General features: G+C 36.6%; 2 protein-coding genes across 7 annotated transcripts; one reads left to right on the top strand and one right to left on the bottom strand.

Moving 5' to 3' along the window:
• Positions 1–760: 760 nt before the first annotated feature.
• Positions 761–3,765, top strand: LOC133874824 (UDP-glucose 6-dehydrogenase 5-like). 5 transcript variants are annotated; one of them, XM_062312689.1, is made up of 2 exons: positions 761–845; positions 2,152–3,765. In XM_062312689.1, exon 2 carries the CDS (start codon positions 2,172–2,174, stop codon positions 3,606–3,608), a length of 1,437 nt encoding a protein of 478 aa, XP_062168673.1. In that variant the 5' UTR covers positions 761–845; positions 2,152–2,171; the 3' UTR covers positions 3,609–3,765. The 5 variants fall into 5 exon arrangements, with proteins under 5 accessions (XP_062168673.1, XP_062168672.1, XP_062168671.1 ...); XM_062312688.1 differs by having other exon boundaries at positions 761–856; XM_062312687.1 differs by lacking the exon at positions 761–845 and adding an exon at positions 1,116–1,289.
• Positions 3,766–4,463: 698 nt separating this feature from the next.
• On the bottom strand, positions 4,464–20,732 carry LOC133874823 (pre-mRNA-splicing factor ATP-dependent RNA helicase DEAH1-like). 2 transcript variants are annotated; one of them, XM_062312685.1, is made up of 28 exons: positions 20,479–20,732; positions 19,713–19,814; positions 19,481–19,611; positions 19,114–19,326; positions 18,920–18,991; positions 18,324–18,410; positions 17,762–17,795; positions 17,553–17,607; positions 17,300–17,359; positions 17,075–17,146; positions 16,150–16,213; positions 14,900–14,979; positions 14,635–14,702; positions 14,483–14,540; positions 14,254–14,311; positions 14,093–14,161; positions 13,530–13,598; positions 13,226–13,315; positions 12,683–12,769; positions 10,814–10,929; positions 10,669–10,735; positions 8,769–9,809; positions 8,373–8,435; positions 7,857–7,980; positions 7,658–7,758; positions 6,546–6,608; positions 6,368–6,440; positions 4,464–4,880 (listed from the first exon to the last, which is right to left on the bottom strand). In XM_062312685.1, the coding sequence occupies exons 2-28, from the start codon at positions 19,810–19,812 to the stop codon at positions 4,837–4,839; spliced, it is 3,159 nt and encodes a 1,052-aa protein (XP_062168669.1). In that variant the 5' UTR covers positions 19,813–19,814; positions 20,479–20,732; the 3' UTR covers positions 4,464–4,836. The 2 variants fall into 2 exon arrangements, with proteins under 2 accessions (XP_062168669.1, XP_062168668.1); XM_062312684.1 differs by having other exon boundaries at positions 19,713–19,817; positions 20,479–20,731.
• Positions 20,733–21,251: the final 519 nt, after the last annotated feature.

Below are 21,251 nucleotides of genomic sequence, written 5' to 3'. Positions count from 1 at the left end.
TATAAAACAAATGAAAAATCATGTACTAAATTTAAAAAAGCCTAAAACTCAGGTACCAATAGAGTATTTAACCCTTTTTTATTTAGGGTATATTTTTAATTTAAAATAATTGCGTTATGCGGCATATACGAGTAATTCTATTAGTCAATTAAGTATGCATCAAGTGTTCATCAAAAAATAAGGTGGCTTTTAAAATCATCATTTGATCAAAATCATTATTTAATCAATCACACATCGAATGGTAATTTTAAAAGCCACCTCATTTTTTAATGGACACTTAATGTACTAATAGAACTACTTGGCATTTACAGTTGACACGAATAATACTAGGGATCATCTTTTTATCTTTTCAAACTTGATATGGCTTTTAAAAGGCAAATTAACTTTGAGATGATAAAAATATGAACCCTACCATTACTTCCGTTGGCACATTAGGTGCTAAACAAGAGTCACATGGTATTAATTAATCGGTTGGTTTAACACGGCGTAGTATTTTATATTCAATTAGAATTATTTGAAATCATAGAGAAACTCAAGGATCTCTCTCTTTATATATATATATATATATAAACTTCACGCTTAATATTCCATCAACGTCTTTTGTTGCTGATTTGTGGGCATTTTCCCAGGTATAAACACGTTAATTAACCTGCACTGATTCCTTTTGAAACAAGCTCTCTAACCCACTTTTTTTCTTTTTTTTTAATATTTTTTTATGTTTAAATATCCTATCCTATGCTCATCTCGGGCATGGCTTGGATATCACTCGAAACGCATTTTCTACCGCACAAGCACGTTGTTTCTGCGTGCCCCTTGATCATGGCCTTTATTTTTCCTCCCAACCGGTAAAATTTTGGTGTGCACGCACTCAAAGCACCAACTAAAATATTGAGAAATTGTTAGTTATGAGATATTTTGTGTTTGTGCAAAACTGAATTAATTATTATATATATATATATATAAACATGGTTCGATCTCTTTAAAATTAGGTGGGTTTTTTTAAAAAAAATAAAATAAAAAATTGAAAGTGGGTGTCGGCCGGAATTAATTGATTATTGATCCCATGTTTGTGACTGAAAGCTGCCCTTGGAAACGTGTTGAACGTTCCAGGAGAGCATTTGGAATCTGACTTTGCTTTGGACATGTGTTAACAACGTTAGATTGGGTTTGGGTATTTAAGGATATTGTGTCTGCTTCATTGCTTTCATCTAATACATTATATATATATACTACTTGTTCTTCTCGATCCGTCTCTTCTTTCCATTGAAGTTAATAAAAAGAGATATAAGGTACGTACGTACGTACTTACGGTTGTTTGTGTCAATTATGTGAATTATGTTTTATTATTTTTGCATTTAGCTTGTTGATGCTGTGGTATTTTTCAATCTGAATTAGCGTCTAAAAATACTGGGTTTCTGCTTGTTGGGACCATTGGGAGTTTTCTTCATTGCCTATATATATATATAGCATATAGGACCATTGGGGGTACGGTGGTCTTACTTAGCTTGTTCATTGCCTATATATATAGCACCATTAGGTGGCCAAGCTACTTCCAAACACCTTAGAGTGCCCGTGGTACGTGGTTCCACCACTTTTTCCCTTCTTTTCTTTATGTATTTATTTATTTATTGGTTGGATGTAACACCCTCAATCTAGCTTTTACATATAAATGGTATTCAGTTAGAAGGAATCACATTAATGTCATAAATGATCATTTAAGGGGCTAAACAGAAATACAATGTCAGTTAAAGGTGAATAATTAATTGTATTTTTTGTTAAGTAAGCTGATCGAGACTTGCCGATCTGAAACTAAGAATCTTTCGGTATCTTTTGCACCAACAAACATTATATACCACCATGGGCAGCTACTACGAGCGCAGTTGACAGCTTTCTCTCTTACTCCTTCCGTCTTGAGGTTCCTCTCCAAGCCTTTGGAATGAACTTTCTATCTGCAATTTTCTTTTGCTTTGATCTGCTGTTATAATTTTAGCCAACTTTTATTTGGTGAAACCAACCCATACTCCACAATTCAATCGCTGTTTAATCAAATTATGAATAGAAATGAGTGTTATAATGGTGTATATACATGCTTTGTAGTGTATAAAAGTTGGCTTCTGCGAAGAAGGCTTAATTAGTTTGATATTGTTTCAGGTTTTAACCGGCCGGAGAAAATGGTGAAGATTTGCTGCATTGGAGCTGGGTATGTTGGAGGTCCTACCATGGCAGTCATTGCACTCAAGTGCCCCTCGATTGAAGTGGTTGTTGTTGACATCTCCGTCTCTCGTATCACGGCCTGGAACAGTGACCAGCTCCCCATTTATGAGCCGGGTCTTGAACAAGTCGTGAAGCAGTGCAGGGGAAACAACCTCTTTTTCAGCACTGATGTGGAAAAACATGTCTCAGAAGCAGACATAATCTTTGTTTCGGTTAACACCCCGACGAAAACCCGGGGCCTCGGAGCTGGCAAAGCTGCAGACCTGACATATTGGGAGAGCGCAGCAAGGATGATTGCTAATGTTTCAACATCAAACAAGATTGTCGTTGAGAAGTCAACTGTTCCAGTGAAAACGGCCGAGGCAATCGAGAAGATCCTCTCCTTCAATAGCAAGGGCATCAACTATCAAATTCTCTCCAACCCTGAATTTCTTGCCGAGGGAACTGCTATTCAAGACCTTTTTAATCCCGATCGGGTTCTCATCGGAGGGAGAGAAACCCCTGAAGGCCAAAGAGCAATTCAAGCACTAAAAGATGTATATGCTCATTGGGTGCCTGAAGACAGGATCATCACAACCAATCTTTGGTCAGCAGAGCTGTCCAAGTTAGCTGCCAATGCCTTCTTGGCTCAGAGGATTTCATCTGTCAACGCCATGTCAGCTCTCTGCGAGGCAACCGGGGCAGACATTGCACAGGTTGCCGATGCCGTTGGTAAGGACACCAGAATTGGACCCAAGTTCCTGAATGCTAGTGTCGGCTTCGGAGGATCTTGCTTTCAAAAGGACATACTCAACCTGATCTATATCTGTGAGTGCAATGGCTTAACTGAAGTTGCCAGCTACTGGAAACAAGTGATTAAGGTGAATGACTACCAAAAGAACCGGTTTGTGAACAAGGTTGTCTCTTCAATGTTCAACACAGTTTCTGGTAAAAAGATTGCCGTACTAGGGTTTGCTTTCAAGAAGGACACCGGGGACACAAGGGAAACACCGGCAATCGATGTGTGCAAAGGGCTATTGGGGGATAAAGCACGGCTGAGCATATATGACCCACAAGTCACAGAGGATCAGATACAAAGGGATCTCTCATTAAATAAGTTTGATTGGGATCACCCAGTTCATCTCCAGCCTATGAGTCCCAATACGGTGAAGCAAGTGAGCTTTGTTTGGGACGCTTATGAGGCCACTAAGGAATCCCACGGGGTCTGCATTCTGACCGAGTGGGATGAGTTCAAGAGCCTTGATTTCCAAAGGATTTTTGATAATATGCAGAAACCGGCATTTGTGTTTGATGGCAGAAACATTGTGGATGTTAAGAAGCTGAGAGATATTGGATTCATTGTCTACTCAATTGGGAAGCCATTGGACCCATGGCTTAAGGGCATGTCTGCATGAACATAAGATGAATTTGCTCTCGGGAGGATCAAAAGCTCTTCTTTTCTTTCATGTAATAGTATTTCTGTCGTTTCACATTGGAAACCTTAGAACAGATATTTCTGTTGCTTAATTTGCTGTTATGAAATAATTGACCAAAACTTTATGTTTTAATTCCCGTTGAGCTGTCAAGCTTGTGTATCATGTTCATGTTTTTGAAGAACTTTAGTGGGGATGTTTTAACGAGAAATGCACATATCATCCTTGTGTTCCCTTTTTATCCTCCTAAAATTGATGCGGCTCTTAAAATCACCATTGAATTTATGATAGACCACTATTAGATTTTGATCCAATGGTTATTTTAAGATCCACATCAGTTTTGAAGGAACAGAAGGGTAATATGTAGCATTACTCGGTTTTAACGTATTTATGGTTCCAGCTCCAGTGAAATTCTTGGGCAAGTTCCAACTACCTGGTCTGCATCATTTCTTGCTTCTATTGAAACCAAATTGGTGTATCCAATCTTGATTGCCAGGATTTCAGGTAACACAGCACAAAAATGTGCACAGTAAAGCCTGAGAGACAGCACTCAACGTCTACAACGCTGCAAAACCACAAGTGATAAGAGAGAGAGAAGTCGCTACACGTTTGGACAAAGAGTCAGCCATAGTCTGGCAGAAAAATTGGACAAAAGACATATCAACTCCCAAAGAACACTAACAATAGTGAAATGAAATCCACGTTGAACTGAAAACACATATGGTAGCACTATCAGCAAGTCAAATCATACGTATGTCGAAACTCGAGCAGAATTACACCTAGGCTGCTGAAATCTCAGTTCACTTCAACAGTACCTCAAACACAACATATAGAAAATAAAGCTAGCAAAGAAGATACATTAATCTAGAAATATAGCATTATACAATATCTTACAAGCAACTATTCTTAACTAAATTCTACACTGGGTTAAGCTCTACCTCAAAATCATGGGATCAATACACTGGGATTTCTACATTTTCAGGAAATGCAGGTATTCTAGATATACAAAATTGTATTTACAGTCTCCATTTCCTTTATTGATGTGTCTGTGATCACCTTTAGCCCAAAAATCCGAAGTCTCCATTTCCTCTCTTGATGTGTCTATGATCACCTTTAGCCCAAAAATCCATAAGATGTATATACAGTTATCATCTTCTTTGCTAAAGCATCTGCGATCTCCTTTCCCAAGACTTGTGGCCAGCTCCCAGTCCTACGATGCAAGCCCTTCTCCACGAGGCTTTTTCTTTGTAACCGCTGTCACAAATAATATAGTTTAGCAATTCAGGCAACTAAATGATATAAGAAATGGTGCCTTGCTTTGTGTTTGTTGAACATTAAAATTGAAAAGGAACCACAACTTTAACACCATGAATCAAGCAATTGTACAATTATTTAATACCATAAACCAACCAAAAACTGTACACGTCAACATTCAAAATGATGGCCAGATATCAATCCTGTCTCAACAATGCTACAACAGAATATTAACCAGTAGAAAAGTCTTCTTTCAATGCATCAAGCCTTACATAAAGTAAATACATGTTTTGACATAAATTATGTAAACTTCATTCAGATACACCACTGCTTTCTCAATAACTCGAAAAAAATGCAGATTAGGTAAGAAACCAAAATAAAAGGAAAGGAAAAGAAAAGAATGTTTTTTATCCTTCATTCACACAGATATATATTTTTTTTTTTGATAAGTAAGAGAAATATCATTAAAAAGCGCAAAGCGCGATCAAGTACACAGGAAGTATACAAGAAAGGCATCTAAGTGGAAGTAGAAAACAATACAAGGAAATCATTAAAGCTAAACGATAAGGGTGCGATGAACGCAGCCGACCAAGAGTACAAAGAATGAAAGAAAAAGGAAATGAGATCCTCAGTAGTTCTTTCTTTGTCCTCAAACTGCCTATCATTGCGTTCCCTCCACAAGCACCACATAAGGCAACAAGGGACCATCTTCCACACGACTGCACTCCGGGAGCGGCCACCCAGATATAATAACACATGCCATTTATAAAGGACTCCATTGTGCCCAGGTAAATTTTGTCTTTATTATTAAGTTATAATTATTGTTCCTTTAAACTTCAAAGTGTATTTTATTTACTTCTATTTTTTAAACTTCAAAGTGTATTTTTATTTACTTCTATTTTTTTTTTCTTAAAAGTTCTGATTTGGTTTCAAGTACTCTAGTCAGTAGCTGCAATAAAAAATCACACATGATGTGTAACCCAGTTGCAAATTTTAATTTTCAATTTTAGGAAGAAAAAAAAAAAGGATAGAAGTTTGTATGTTAAAAATCTTCAATGATTACCAAAATTTTTAACCTTACAAGCATATTAAGGAAGGCACATAAAGTTTCAATAGCTTGATCCCAATCAGTGTCGTTCTTTAGGTCTATTATATTTCTTGAACAGTTAGTAAAGTTTTGTTAGCTAGATCCGGTGAACTGTTAAGGAAAACTTATCTACAAGGTCCAAACAGTCTGAAACAATCTAATCATTCCAATATTTAATCACCCGACATTGTCTGCATCCATAGGGCAACCTGATTTTATTCTTTTTATCCCTAACAACATCAGAATATAAGGTGGAGGAATTCGACCAAAGGTCCTCAACAATATTGGTAGTGTTGAAGATGAAAAGGAGGACGCCCTTATCCCTACTTCAGACAGGAAACTTGTATCTAAACACGCACGTGCGCACAGAGAGAGAGAGAGAGAGAGAGAGAGAGAGTACCGTCTTCAACATCCTTAAGCTGGTAATAGTGTGGGGCTATTTCCACCAACCACTCCGGCTTTAGTTCCGTTACCTGCAATTAAAATTCTCAGTTTTACTTATTGTAGCAAAAATATTTCAAACCAGCACACAGGAAAACTAACTTCAATCAAATGGTTTGAGGGAGGATAACACTTACCTGTCTCATATATTCCTTGCTTGTGAGTACCAACTCATGGTACACAACCCATCTAGGGAGGACCTAAAGGCGAAAAAGATGTAAAAGACATAAGCATAAACATCATTTCAAAAAACATAAGAATGAATCTTATTTACATTTCAAAAAACATTGTATACCAAAAAAACCAAGCCTAATATGAAATATAAACATAAACTTTATTCAGGTAATGTATATTTTTTGTATAAACTCTCTTGCATCATCTTTGTATTATAATATATTAATATTATTCTACAATAAAACATCTACTTTATTGTTCTATATTTTGTATAATATATTTAATTAATCATTTTACATGTTATAAATATGATGTCATACGAACATCTCAGAGGTCAACCCTCGTAGACTTGCACAAACAGACCTTTTTGATAAGTAATTCAAATCTCATTAGAAAGCGCAGGAAGGGTGCAACTGTAGTACACAAGAAGTATACAAGAGAAACCCCCCAAATTAATGGAAAATTGTGCTGGCGTACATATTTTATTTAACATTTCAATTTATATTGTAAAATGGAAGCCCAGAAACCCAGTTGGATAATGAAAACCAGGACAAGGCAGTTCAACAGCTCATTACAAAGTTGAACACAAAAATAGTACAATTAGCATAACAAACATTCTGCATCTATACTGTAAGCACCAATTCCATTGAGAAGAATCAAAATCTGTGTGAATGTAATTACCAAAACCAATCCTCCTACATCTCATCTTCCTTCAGATTTTGCATCCAAAATAATCGATATTTTTAAATGAGAAACAGACCAAACTGGAATTATTCCAACTTTCAGTCGAACAAACCTTTTTTGAAACCTCACAAAAATCACATTTTCCCCTTTATTTTTATGACATTAAAATAATCTGATGTCTGTATACCCTTGCAACAATCTAATTTTTTAAATCAACATCCTCCAACCATATATCACCTGATTAGACTAGACAGAATAAGAATATACTTCTAATAGCATTATAGAAATAATGCGAGCATCACATTGACCACATAAATTGTGCATCACAGTAGGCAATCATAAGCTCTCCCAAAATAAACATCATATTATTAATGAATCACAAATAGCTTACCTGTGCCAGCCCTGAGCTGGGGTGTATGTGAACAGTCTGTGGATGTTTGACTGTCCGATAAGATCCATTCTTTTGCATCCTTGCAGAGTGCGGGAAAAAACCTGGAAGGAGAAATATAGAACTAATTTCAACAATGAATACAAAAGAGAATCATTTTTACTTCCTAATCATTGCAAGCAAAGTGTAGCTATAGATTTACCAGATGTTATAGCTTTTTTTATAGCGTCAATGTCATTGGGGTCTGAGGTTAGTTCAATTTCAACCCTTTCCAAGAGCCCTTCAAGCTGATCTCGCACATCCCTTGCACGCTTCATACTCCTAACCTGTAAACAATGACATTGAGATTACCAAGAACATTAAGAGCACTCTTGACCAAAAGAAAACAACCACACAATTAATTATTATGTAAGCCAGGATAAGAATGTGAAAACGGGTATGCAGTCAACGTAATCTTATGATAGATAGCCACAACAACTAAGATAACAGATAGCTAAGTTCGTAATCTTCACCAAACCCATCAATCATAAATAAACATAAATAAATAATAAAAACAGAAATTTGAGCTTAAATTGAAAGAGCAGGGGAGAAATGGTGCTTGCATTTCTCAAGGCCTTCGTACCTGGTGGCATGTATGAAGCCAATAGATATGGTTTTATAAATATCAGCACTACTAAGAGTAATACAACCAAAATAAGGAATTGTTGTTAAATCATACCTGTATATAATTTTCATAACACCATTGTGTTGAGTAATTTGTCTCCTTCCATGAACTGTAGACCTGAATAAAAACAATAACAAATAGGTCAATCACCATTCTCCAAGACGGCAACTCATTGCTAGGCTCATAAAGTATAATACAGTAGTACACCAACAAAGCTATTCTTTTGATTACTACTGAAAATGCAACCAGAACGGCCTATCATACATCAGTACAATGAACATTACTATCTGTCCACACCTGGAAATCCAATTGTCTCATAATTTCAAAGATCTCAAGCAAAAGAAACTTATACAATTCAAATCACTGAACATGTCTATCATGTCAGTGAAAATGTAGAACTGTATAAGCTGTATGCACAAAAGAACACAACAAAAACCATTATTAACGAACCTTTAACAATGCAATGTGGTCCCCAACATTTCCAGTATGAAAATTCATCCGTGCATTGTCCGCATGAACTTGTTTGTCCTTTGGACGATAAAAGATTGAGTTTCCAACTGAAAGCATAGCAGCAATGGAAATGATCTCATCTGCGCACTTGTACTTATCAGAAGCAACTATCATTTTGGATAGCATGGGATCAAGGGGGAACTCCGCCATCCGTCTACCCACTTTAGTCAACTCACCTAGTTTATTTAATGCACTCAGTGCAAAGAGTAGCTCCAGGGCTTTTAATAATGCTTCAGATGGCGGTGGGTCCATAAAATCAAAATTTAACAAGTCATGGATACCAAGGCTCTTGAGTGTAAGGACAACATTTGCAAGGTTCGTCCTTTGTATTTCTGGTACTGTATTATCTTCCAAATCATTGTAATAATTGTAGGCAGTATATAGTCGAAAGCATTTTCCAGGACCTGTTCGTCCAGATCGACCTGCCCTCTGATTAGCTGATGCTTTGGAAATAGGAGCAACCAGCAATGACTCCATCCCAGTCCTTGGATTATAGGATTTCATTTTACAGAAGCCTGGATCAATGACATATTTGATCCCATCGATAGTCAAGGAGGTTTCAGCTATATTTGTTGCAAGAACGACCTTCCGTGCTCCTTCAGGAGTGGGTTCAAATATTTTTGCTTGGAGCTCAGTCGGTAGGTTTGCATATATCGGGCAGATAATCAGCTCAGCAATCTTTGTCCCTAGGCCCCTTGTCCTGTGCTTTAAAATTTCTTCTGCTGTTTCAATCTCTTCTTGACCAGTAAAGAAAACCAATATATCTCCAGGTGATTGTGTCACATGGATTTGGAGAACAGTAACTACGGCTGCATCCAAGTAATCAGCTTCTGGAGCTTTGGTGTAGTGTATTTCAACAGGATATCGCCTCCCTGGAATTTTAAAGATTGGAGCTGAATCAAAATAATCACTAAATTTCTCCGCATCAAGTGTTGCACTGGAGATAAGCAACTTAAGATCAGGACGAAATCGAGAAATATCCTGTTATACAAGAGCACAAGTAGTCAGAATGTCAACAAAAGGATAATAAATACCAGATTGAGTCCTAAATGAAAGGTATTTGGCAATTTCAAATGAAACGAAACGCCTCCAGTACATCTTACTGATATGAGAGTGGGTGATCTTATGGGTTCCATATTAAAGCAGTCTTCAAATCTAAAACCATCAAATGGCATGAATAAATTTTTTTTTTTTTTTTGTATATAAGTAATCGCAATTTATTAAAAAGCGCAAAAGACGCAACTAACTACACATGAAGCATACAAGAGATACACCTAACAAAGAAGAAAAAAGATTTTTTTTAAAACAAAAAAAAAAAAAAATGATAGCTTGAAATATTAAATCAAAGGCAGATGTCCAATGGTAAAGAGTCTTGGAAAAAGAAATCATTTAATTCCTACACCGTCCATTCGCGGTCCTCAAAACTCCAATCATTTCTTTCCTTCTAAATACACCACATAAGGCAGGACAGAATAATATATCTTTATTTATGTATATATATATATATATATATATATATTTTTTATAAGTATATATTTTTATTTATATATCATGTTTAAATAAAAGCAAAAGGTGTTTCACGAATCACTTAACACATCATCAACTATTTAAAGGGAACAAAGAACTGAAACTTCAACTCACCAGGTTATTATACCAATAGGAGATAAATCAGGTTGGATTCACCAAAACATTAACAAACCCACATAATCATTGACACCTAACTGCAGGAATGCTAACTTGTAATTTGAAAAATGCCCCGCAGTCCACCAACCAATGCACTTAAATTGAAAAAAGAAAACCACAAAACAGAGACTCTTTTAATTTAAAGGTTTCTGCTTACCTTTACTAATCCAAATAGAATATCAGTTGAGAGAGTTCTTTCGTGGGCCTCATCCACCATCACCACACTGAAAATTTAGCAGACACTAAGTGAACCAGCGCAAGATCCAACTAAACCATAAATCTGACTCTAAAAAATATCTCACCTGTAGCTTGCCAGATCTGGCTCACCAAGGAATTCTCTCAACAACATCCCATCTGTCATATATTTAAGAACAGTCTTTTCTGAAGTGCAATCTTCAAAACGGATGGAATAACCAACCTGCAGATGACATAAAACATTACTGTTGGCATTCGACAGAGGAAAATTAGTTTGCAATATCCAAATATGAAGGAAATCAGGTTACATCAACCATAATGTCTATTGCAACATTTTAGCATAAATGAGAAACAGAAAGAACGTCTCTAAAAAGATCATAAATGGGAATAATAGTAACGTTGTAATCCCAAGTAGTTTGATTAATTGGTGCAAAAAATTTTTTTTTGATAAGTTTAGTTTTATTGAAAGCGTAAGGCGCCCTTACGTACACTGAAAGTATACAACAAGAAACACCTAACTAGAAAATGAAAAAGAAGCAAGAAAATCAGCGAAGCTGAGCGAAGCTGATGGATAAAGGGTACAAAAAAGCCATCGACCAGAGATACAGAGTATGGAGAAACAACTCTAACACCTCCTCTAGGGAGCTCTCTAGGTTCTCAAAACACCTAAGGTTTCTTTCTCTCCAAATACACCAAAATAAGCATATAGGCACCATCTTCCATGATGTAGCGCTCTTTGATCTCCCAAACTTCCACCAACAAGCAACTAGGTCTAGCACACTCCTAGGCATGACCCAAGAAATACCAAAGCGAGAGAAAATGTTGTTCCACAGAGCAGAGGCCACATCACAATGCAGAAGACTATGGTCCACTGATTCCCCATCTCGCTTGCATAGGCAGCATCTATCTACAATGATTATGTGCCTCTTCCTGAGATTGTCCAAAGTAAGGATTCTACCTAGAACTGCAGACCAAGTGAAGAAAGCTGCCCTCGGGGGTGCCTGAGACCGCCACACACTCTTCCAAGGGAACCGAGTTCCTCCAGAACACGTCAAGGAAACAAAATAAGACTTAACCCTGAACACACCTTTCTTGGAAGAGACCCAGCTAAGGCAATCTGCCCGATCTCTATTCACCCTGGTAGAGTCCAAAACCTGGAAGAAAGAGGTAAAAACATTTACTTCCCAATCATGCGCCTCTCTAATAAAGCTCACGTTCTACTAAATGGACTTGCCCAAAATCTCCATATTGTCAGCCACTGACGCATCCTTCACCCGAGCAATACCAAAGAGATCAGGAAACACTTCTTTCATAACCGTATCTCCACACCACAAGTCATGCCAAAATCTAGTCCTACTCCCATCCCCCACCTCATATCTAAGAAATTTGGAAAAAGTCTCCCATCCTTTCCTTATGAACTTCCACAACCCTACTCCAAACGCCCCTGCAATCTCACGAGAGCACCATCCACCCCACAAACTACCATACTTGGAGTCCACCGCAACTCTCCACCAAGCATCTCTTTCCATGCCAAAGCGCCATAACCATTTTCCTAACAATGCGCGGTTGAACAACACCAAATTCCTAATGCCAAGCCCCCTTTTGAAATTGGGGTACAAACCTTCGCCCAACTCACCAAATGGTATTTAAATTCTTCTCCCATTCCACCCCAAAGAAAATCTCGTTGTAGCTTCTCAATACGCGAAGCAACACACACCGGTTGGTGCAAAATTTCTAAGACATAAAATGCCAATCCTTCCATATCTGGTTGTTCTATGTCAGAAACATCCATAGCAGCCAATCCCATATCAGAATCAAGATGTGCAAACAAGTACTACACATTCCACTACATGAAAAAGCACACACATACAGTAACAAAAATATTCATTATTATTGACAAAGCTAACCAGTACTAAGAACGGAATAACGACAAGCTATCTAAAACAAACCAGAGTACAGCATAGAAGGCAGCATACCTCATGGCCAAGTTTGACACCCATTTCTTGAGAAACTCGGGCAGCAACACTCATAGCAGCGACCCTTCGTGGCTGTGTACATCCAACCTGTAAAGGACAAAATCACAATTACAACCTAAACTGACTTCCAGATATTTTCAACTAACCAAACCTCCTCCCTTGAACACAAAGGATTCTTCTAGATTTAGTTTGCATTGGCAACCAGGGAGAGTAATTACGATTTAAATCAGAATTTTGCAAATCATGGCACAATAACGTTTTATTACAGAAATCCTAACTAAATATCTTGTTTCCTATTGATATATATTGGGTTAAAATTGGCAAAAACTATAAGAATAGAATTCTATTCTGTGGGTGGGATGCATGTGTGTGTGTCTTATGCATATAAAATGGACTCTTATGCATATAAAATGGACTCAGTAACATTGCCTCCAACTATCCATCCAAATCTTTCACCAGAAGGTGACAGCAATTAGTATCGAGGAAAAAACAAGAAGATTTTCTTTAGTATCTGCCATAACCAAAAAAAAAAAAAAAAAAAACCTTTCCACGCTTTGTATATCCAGCTTCATGAAGATATTGGGGTATCTGTGTAGTCTTCCCGGAACCAGTTTCACCAACAATGACAAGAACCTACAAAAAACGATAATCAACGTCATGAGAAACAAGTTTACACTTCGAATAACATCCACGTATACATATTTGGGTCTGTGTGTGTATGCAGACACATAATACAACATGGAAATTCTTAATAGTTAGTACAGAATATAAACATAAGTGCAAGACAGTTCATTAGCAGCATGTTTGAAGAAATTCATTACTAGATGTAACCAGGAGATATAGAAACCTGATGATCATGAACAGCTTTGAGCAATTCATCACGATATGGATATATAGGTAATGTTTTTCTATCCTCCTGAATGAACAAGAAGACAAACGATAAGTAAAATGCATAGCAAAAACTTCTCACATTAATGGCATTCAAAGGTAAAGAAATACATCTCCAACAGACATCTAGACATAGTATTAATTTCACTCAATTTTCTGAAACTTCGAAGATATATGTGCCTTTTTTTTATGTGATAAACCTTCAAGCTCATCCTAAAACAAGAATTTCGGGTGTCTTTCCATGTTATTTGGGCAACTAGAATAAATTAAACTTCCACAATCTTCTGTAACTTTCACAATGATATTTTGTTCAATTTAATATGCTATTCAGTCTCTTGAGGAATGTCTCATTATTTAAAATATTCTTCCTTCTAACTTATCTCAGAAGCATGTGTCTTTCCCTATATAATATCTATTGCCCAAGCTTGCAACATATTTAAAATAGTAGATTTCAATCCTGATAACTCAAGGGGAAAGTATATGAAAACTCCTACAAAATAAAATTGACTATGGAATGCAAACCTGAAGCTTCTCAAAAGCTGATTTTGCCATAGACTTCTCAAGCAACTCGGTGGATTCTCCATCATCAATCTGCAAAAAAAAAAAAAGTGAGATGCAGATAGAATTTTACCACAAAATCAGAGGAACTGTCACGCTACAATAAATGAAGTTAAAAGATATACATTGTCGCCATCCATAACTGATGCTTTGATAAAATCAATCTGATCCTCAAACACAAACCTGAACATGAAAAGAAGCAATAGGTGCTAATCATACGCATGCTCATTTAAAAACATAAGGAAACTATGACAAAATTTCAAAACGCAATCTGAGATATCAGCAAAAATCCAACCAGCATGTAAAGAAGATTAATCAAAAAGATGTAATAGAGTGGAGACTGAATAAACATACTGATGGTCATCAGATATTTGCTTTTTATTTTTTGAACCATATTTCAACGTTGCCTTCCCTGCAAGATGATGACTTTAGAATTAGATTATTAACAAAGAAGAATTTTGATTAAAAACATCAATTCAAATAATGGATTTTCAACAACAGCTTACCAATTTGATGCTCCTCCCAAGCCTCTTGTTCTGCAAAAGGATTCATTTTTTCCGCAGCAGTTGGATCCCTATAAGACATAACAAGCTAAAAAATTAACAAGACAGAGCAAGATGTATTTCCAGAAAATAGATTCATACGCCAGTTGTGCCAGAGGAAGCTCTCAAAGGAAATGTGGATAGTATACGCGTGTGTGCGTGTGCGTGTGCGTGAGGTATGTGGCGATTGTAAACATCTCTGCCTCTTCTCTTTTCAGTGTAAACTCACCTGTAACGCTGCAAAGCCACGGAAAATCTCTTTTCCTGATTAACACCGCCATCTTGATCATAGGCGTCCGGCATCCTGTACTGCACTCTCAAAGAATGAAGGAGAAGTATAGCACATAATTAATTAACGACACCAACATATCATAGGAACAAGAAACACATATAGGCAGAAGAGAGGACAGTGCATTCACTCATTGTTTCATATTTTTCATGGAATTCATTTGCACCAGGGGGATAATTTATTTAGAAAACTCCTCTTGGAGCAGGTCACCTAAGTAAGCTTAATCGAGTATCATGGTAATATCAAGAAAAGAAAAAATAAACTCACTTTATAAAATGTGATTTTCCAACACTGCATAAAAGTATACTTGTAACCAACATATCAGGCAAATATCTTCGATTGTACAAATTTATCTACTTCAACCATCTTTTACTCACTGCAATCAAGTCTCTTGTTCAACCTATGCATCGGATTTTGTATTAACCTATACTGAGAATTAAAATATTAAAACATAGAACATCTTCATTAGAAATAAATGACCATATGCTCTTGCGAAATCTACAGTTCTTTTACAGAAGTTTATATATGTTTGATGTTGAGGTTGAACAGCAATATCATTTGCTTGGTAATTGTAAATAAACTCAAGAATAAACCAAAGTAACCTTTTGCAAGCATAAAGACACATGCCATGTGCTTGCGTTAGTATGTATACATATTCATGTTTACAGACTTGCAAACATTCATAAATACATATATGAACATAGATAATATCTTTATGTCCGAATGTGACACAGAAACTGATACTTCCCAAAAAATCAAAATATTGACAGAAGTTTTGGGGGAAAATATATAATACTAAGAGATTTAAAATTGAATGGAAGTTTCAAAATAATTCCCCTCCAGGTATGAGATATTGAACTCAGAAGAAATAGTAACCACTCAAAATTGTGTAGATATGGTCATCTAGGTTCTATTTGTCAAACGATCATCTTTTCAAAATATCCTGAAGCGAATGAGAGGCAGAAAAATATTTATGGTTTGACATTGATAAACAATTCCTCAACTTTAACTATTTGCAACATTTGCAAAAATGTCACCCGCTAAAAGTTAGTATCCAAACTAGCTACAAAAGCAATTTTTTTAATTGGAAGTAGCTACAAAAGCAATTAACATAACAATAAACAATTAAGCTGAAGAATGAATGAATTTAATGGACCCGCCAACTATGCCTTGATGGAATTGTTGATTACCTCACTTGTATTGTCAGCATCCTCTGACCGCTTCTTCACAAGCTCATATATTTCCTTCTTGTACCTAGAGAAAAAAAAAAATCCATGAATTTTTTTCATCAACCCAGTTTCCAGAAATTGTGAGGGTAAAACATTGTTCGGAGCCTCATGACAGGAATTTTGAGCTTCGAACTATCACTTTGCTCCAATTGAAATGATGAAGTTACATAGCTCTTCCGCATACAAGATGATCAAGTACAAAAACTTATCTCACATGGATACTCAGAAAACAGGGTAATTATAGTTAATTGTCACAGACATGGTTTAAATTACAACAAAAGGGGGAATTCCTCAAGTCGATGTACACCATCTTTCTGCATTCAACCATGGTAGCCATTCTAGAGTGCTCAGAAGAACTAAGCAATGACAATGTTTGTGGAATCAGAGACCAACAATTTTGAAATTTTAATTGAATAATATGATCAGTTTAAATTTTTCCATTTTCCAAAATAACAGGGAAGAGAAAATCAAAAGATAGGAACAGGTGCTTATTAAATTATATGGAATAAAATCTTCAGAGACTAAAACCAGAGTCGATGGGGTAAACTTTATTATATCAAAACTCATTTCACAAGGGTACCAAGTGCATTTCTTTTTTCTTTTTTTCCGGCATGCAAGTTAATATAACATCACACTATAAAGTTCCAAAATCCAGCACAGATATACTCTTCACAAAATTACAACGTGTGTACCAACCAATTGCATCAGACACATACCAATTTGACATTCTACTTAATAGGATAGATAGTTAAATGAAAAATGAATACCTCATAAACTCAGAATATGCAGAAGTAAAATGATTAGTACAGAAAATATGCAAAAGCTTTTGTAAGAGACAAATTACCTTACTAAAAAAAAAAAAAAAAAAGTTAAAGAGACAAATTACCTTAACTCGCGATATTCCACTTCGGTAAGCTTCACGCCATCAAATAGATATTGCTCATCTTCTATATCATCTCTGACATGTAGCCAAATAATCAGAAATTATGAAGAAAAATCACCTAGAACTATTGCCATTTTTCTTCTTTTTTTCAAGTGGGAACTCATTGAAAAGCAGAAGCTGCAGCACACAGCTGAACTAAAGTAAGAGCAACATGTAAATCCAGCATACCTTAATTCCTCCATTTTCTTCTGCTCTCTTTTCTTCAAATATTCTTGTCTTGAAACTTTTCTGAATCAGAGGCAAGAAAAAGATGAGTAGTTTCATTGCTATCAAGCAAATAAAATAGGAATACCAGAAGGTGCAATAGATAGAACACGCATAAGATCCATCACTGGATTTTAGTACTTCCAAAGATAAGATAAAATGGAAATGATAATACACACATCAGAGAGCAAATCAAATGATATATATATTGACCAACCTTAGGGTTTCAAGGCCATCTTGCTCCAAAGCATCAGATCTCCTCATTGCCTCTTCTGTTATACAATAACTACATCAAATTGAGTATACCAGGGCTTTGCAATATTTGATTGAATACACGCGCCCGCACACAAATATACATATCTGCAACTATGAACTTATTTATGGATTGAAAAGTACATAATCATGCAGGACTATCAAATGTCATACCTTCCTCCCTCCGTGATAACTTTGGTTCGGTTAACTGTTAGGAAATTAAGAGAGAGAGAAAAAAAAAAAAAAAAAAAAAAAAAACACCAACAGTAACATGAAAATTAACAAATAAAGAATTTTGTAAGAGATTATTCGGGCGTCCTATATGTATGTATATAAATTTTGTTCACTGTATATCTACCTACATGCATGTAGGTGCTGTGAAATCCAAATCTGGGGACCATTTCCGTACTGGAGATATGAACTGATCCAGGCCCAGCCCATATCCAAATATATGGTGCATATGTGAAGTCTATAAGAAACCACCTTTTTCAGGTATTCTATATTTATTAAAAGGTGGTGTCATATACCATGTTACATGGACAAGACTCAGGCATGCAGCTACCACTTAGCTGCATTTTTATGCACATAGGTATCAATCAATGATTTACGGATGCATCGATAGCATAAACCATGATGCTTTGGACCGACAAGACATAACTCAAAAAGGTCCAAGCGTATCTTTCGACAACAGCTAAAAGTAACAGATCAAATTAATAATCTTGATGTAATTGTGTACCTTCCGTGTCCCTGCTGCATCCCGTTCCCTTATATTCAGCTCCAATTGCTCCCTCTCTCTTTGGTCACGCAACCTTTCTTCTTCTGACTGCACAACAGTAGAAACACAAGCCATAATTTAAATTTAGGATAGTGGAAACAAGGAAAACTAAATAATGAAAAAAAGAAAAGAAAAAAACATAATGATTTTCCTCAATAAAATTGATGCTTAAAAAAAACATAGGTACAAACTTTAATGAGGCACACAATAGTATAATCGATGAAACCATGTATGTATTCAAGAAATCATATTTTAGATCAGATATTGTTGAACATGTCAGCATCCAGTTGCACCAAAAGGATCCTACTATTATATAGCAAGCTGACAAAATCAATAGTTAAGAACACCAGCTAAAAGCTTAAAAGTACTAAAGAAGTGAATCAATTGATGAAGTCCATATGTATGGTTGGTCTTGTCCATTATAAATTATCCAAAAAAAAAATGAAAGAAGTATTCTCCATTATAACTCAGCCTTCTACTTTCAGTGAACTGCAGTGTAACAAAGACAAGACATCTTGTAGAAATAAAAGCATCGACATTCAAGAATAACAAAATACCTCTGAACTGTCATCTTCGTCACCAGAAATTCGTCTTTTAACCTGTCTCTCTGCTGCCCCCCGTGGAATTACCTGTGGCATTGCGTTAAGGCAAAGCAAGAGTAATGTGTCATTAGAATAAGCATTCTCCGTATTTTCCAAAAGAAATAAAAAAGGAATAATAATAATCTATCAGTTAGGTATAAACACAATACCTCATCATCTTCATCATCTTGACTTTCAATCTTCTTCCTGAAACGTTTTTTATGGGTATCCACTTTTCTGGTTTCAGGAGCATCTGCAACGGAAGACCTATGATCAACATTTCCCCCAACATCATTGTCTTCATCATCATCAGCATCCAAAATTGCATAAGTCTTCTGCTTCCTTGCCAACACAGCAGCTTCCCTCTCTTGTTTCTGATAATGCTGTTACAGACAACAAGTAGAGTGAGAAGGGCATCAAATATTTAGATGCATCTGTGTGAGGAATGAAAACTTAACACAGCAAATAAAAATTAGCAAACGGTTGTTAAACTTGTAAGTCTGTGCATTCACCGAAATCTCAAATGAGAATACTCACATTCTCACCAGACGCTTTACGGGGCACTCTAGAGAAGATTTCTGCAGCAAATGCACGGGTTTCACTTGATGAAGACAGTCCAAACTCCACGAGTTTGCCCTCCACATCAGCTGGTGACGTTGCTTGCTTAGCTGCAACAAAAGCAACATTTGCATTAGACAGAGTGCTAACCACTTGTACGTGCTTGCAAATGTGAATTGTATTAAAAATATCATATCATATCATGACTTACATAGTCCGATAATATACTGAACAACCGTGGGCTGAGAATATCCCAGCAGCGATATCAATTTATCAGATACCCATGTCTTCAAATTGCTTTCACTCCCCATTTCTACTGCATTGAATAACGCAACCAAATCAAACCAATGGTTCCACTTTTAAAAAACGGTTACAAAATAAAAGTACCAAAAACCATCCAAATCAAAATTTATGAAATATAGTAGTAACAATGGAAGTGCACAATAAACCTTGACAATAGCTTAGTTTGGTTGCCAAGAAAACGGTCAGAAACGTAAAATAAAACTAGAGTTTTGATTGCTCATGTCCTATATGAGAAAAAGAAAAACTTCACTTCTTCAGCTGAGCTATGGCAATAATAAATGTGAATTTCAAGTCAATTTCATTAACCAGCAAAAGAAAGGTTATCCCCTCGAAGCGGTCGATTATCATTTAATTTCTGTATTTTATGATTTTTAATCGATAGAAACCTACAGCATTCATTCTAGGGGCTGTGAGGATCGATTAAGGCAGGCAAGTTACCAGTGCAAAGGTCGTGTTCTGTTACGAACCCTCCAATTTATATTATAATTATTAAATAAGTAGTATTTTCCTTACTATTTAGGATTGCTATTCCTAACAGGATTAAGATTATCGATTTTAGTTAATAAGAATTATCAGAGCAGTGCTTTCTTGGGAGGTTTCGCTGTGCAGTGTCGTGTGACGGTGAAGGAATGCGGTTCCGTGTGTGCGGCAGTGGGCTATTGCTCAGACGTTACCTGTAGGGCTGCCTGTGGTGGTTGGCTTGCTCTGACCGAGTGTGGGCTGCCGTCGACGTGTGCGGTGGGAGATCGGCGCTACTCTGGTGGGTGCTGGTGACGATCTGGCGGCGTTCTCTCCGGTAGAGGCGGTCTCGTAGCGGTAGTGTGCCGCGGTGGGAGGAAGCCGTGCGTGCGGAGGCTGTTTCTGGTGTTACTGTGATACCGGCGGGTGGTCTGGTGTTGTGCTTCGATACTAGGAGGTTGGATTGTGTCTTAATGGGGGAAGAAAGGTGCTGTTTGGTTGCACCATTAGTGGGAGTTCCTATTCCAGTGCACGGAAAGGTCTATTGCCTTACTGGTATTCTGTTATTCCGGTTTTGGTGTAAAATTGACATAAATTTTCTCCGAACCGGATCAGAAAAAATTCTCTTATTCCAGTCATGTGTCTTGTTCAATTTGTTTTTAAATTCACCATTGGATTTGTAAGTCCTACAAATTTAATAATGGGATAACTTCACGAAAGGGTACTAAACTATTATGTTTTTTGACGGAAGGGTATCAAATTAGTAAACGTCTCGAATTGGGATATCAAACTATCAAAACGTCTCATAGAAGGGTATTCCGTTAGGATTCGCTGTTAAATTCTGACAGAGCCCGCAACACGTGCCTGTCACGTGATTTTTTAAGGGCAAAGTACTCGTTTTGCCTTTATTGAAGACTTTTTTATACGAATCCTGATGTATGTGCTCCTTTCTTGACCTAGGAGCGCTGTTAGAGTCTGGCCTGGACTC

This window comes from Alnus glutinosa, chromosome 8 (genome assembly GCF_958979055.1).
Source record: "Alnus glutinosa chromosome 8, dhAlnGlut1.1, whole genome shotgun sequence".
Lineage (NCBI taxonomy): Eukaryota > Viridiplantae > Streptophyta > Magnoliopsida > Fagales > Betulaceae > Alnus > Alnus glutinosa.
This window is presented reverse-complemented; position numbering and strand designations above follow the sequence as displayed.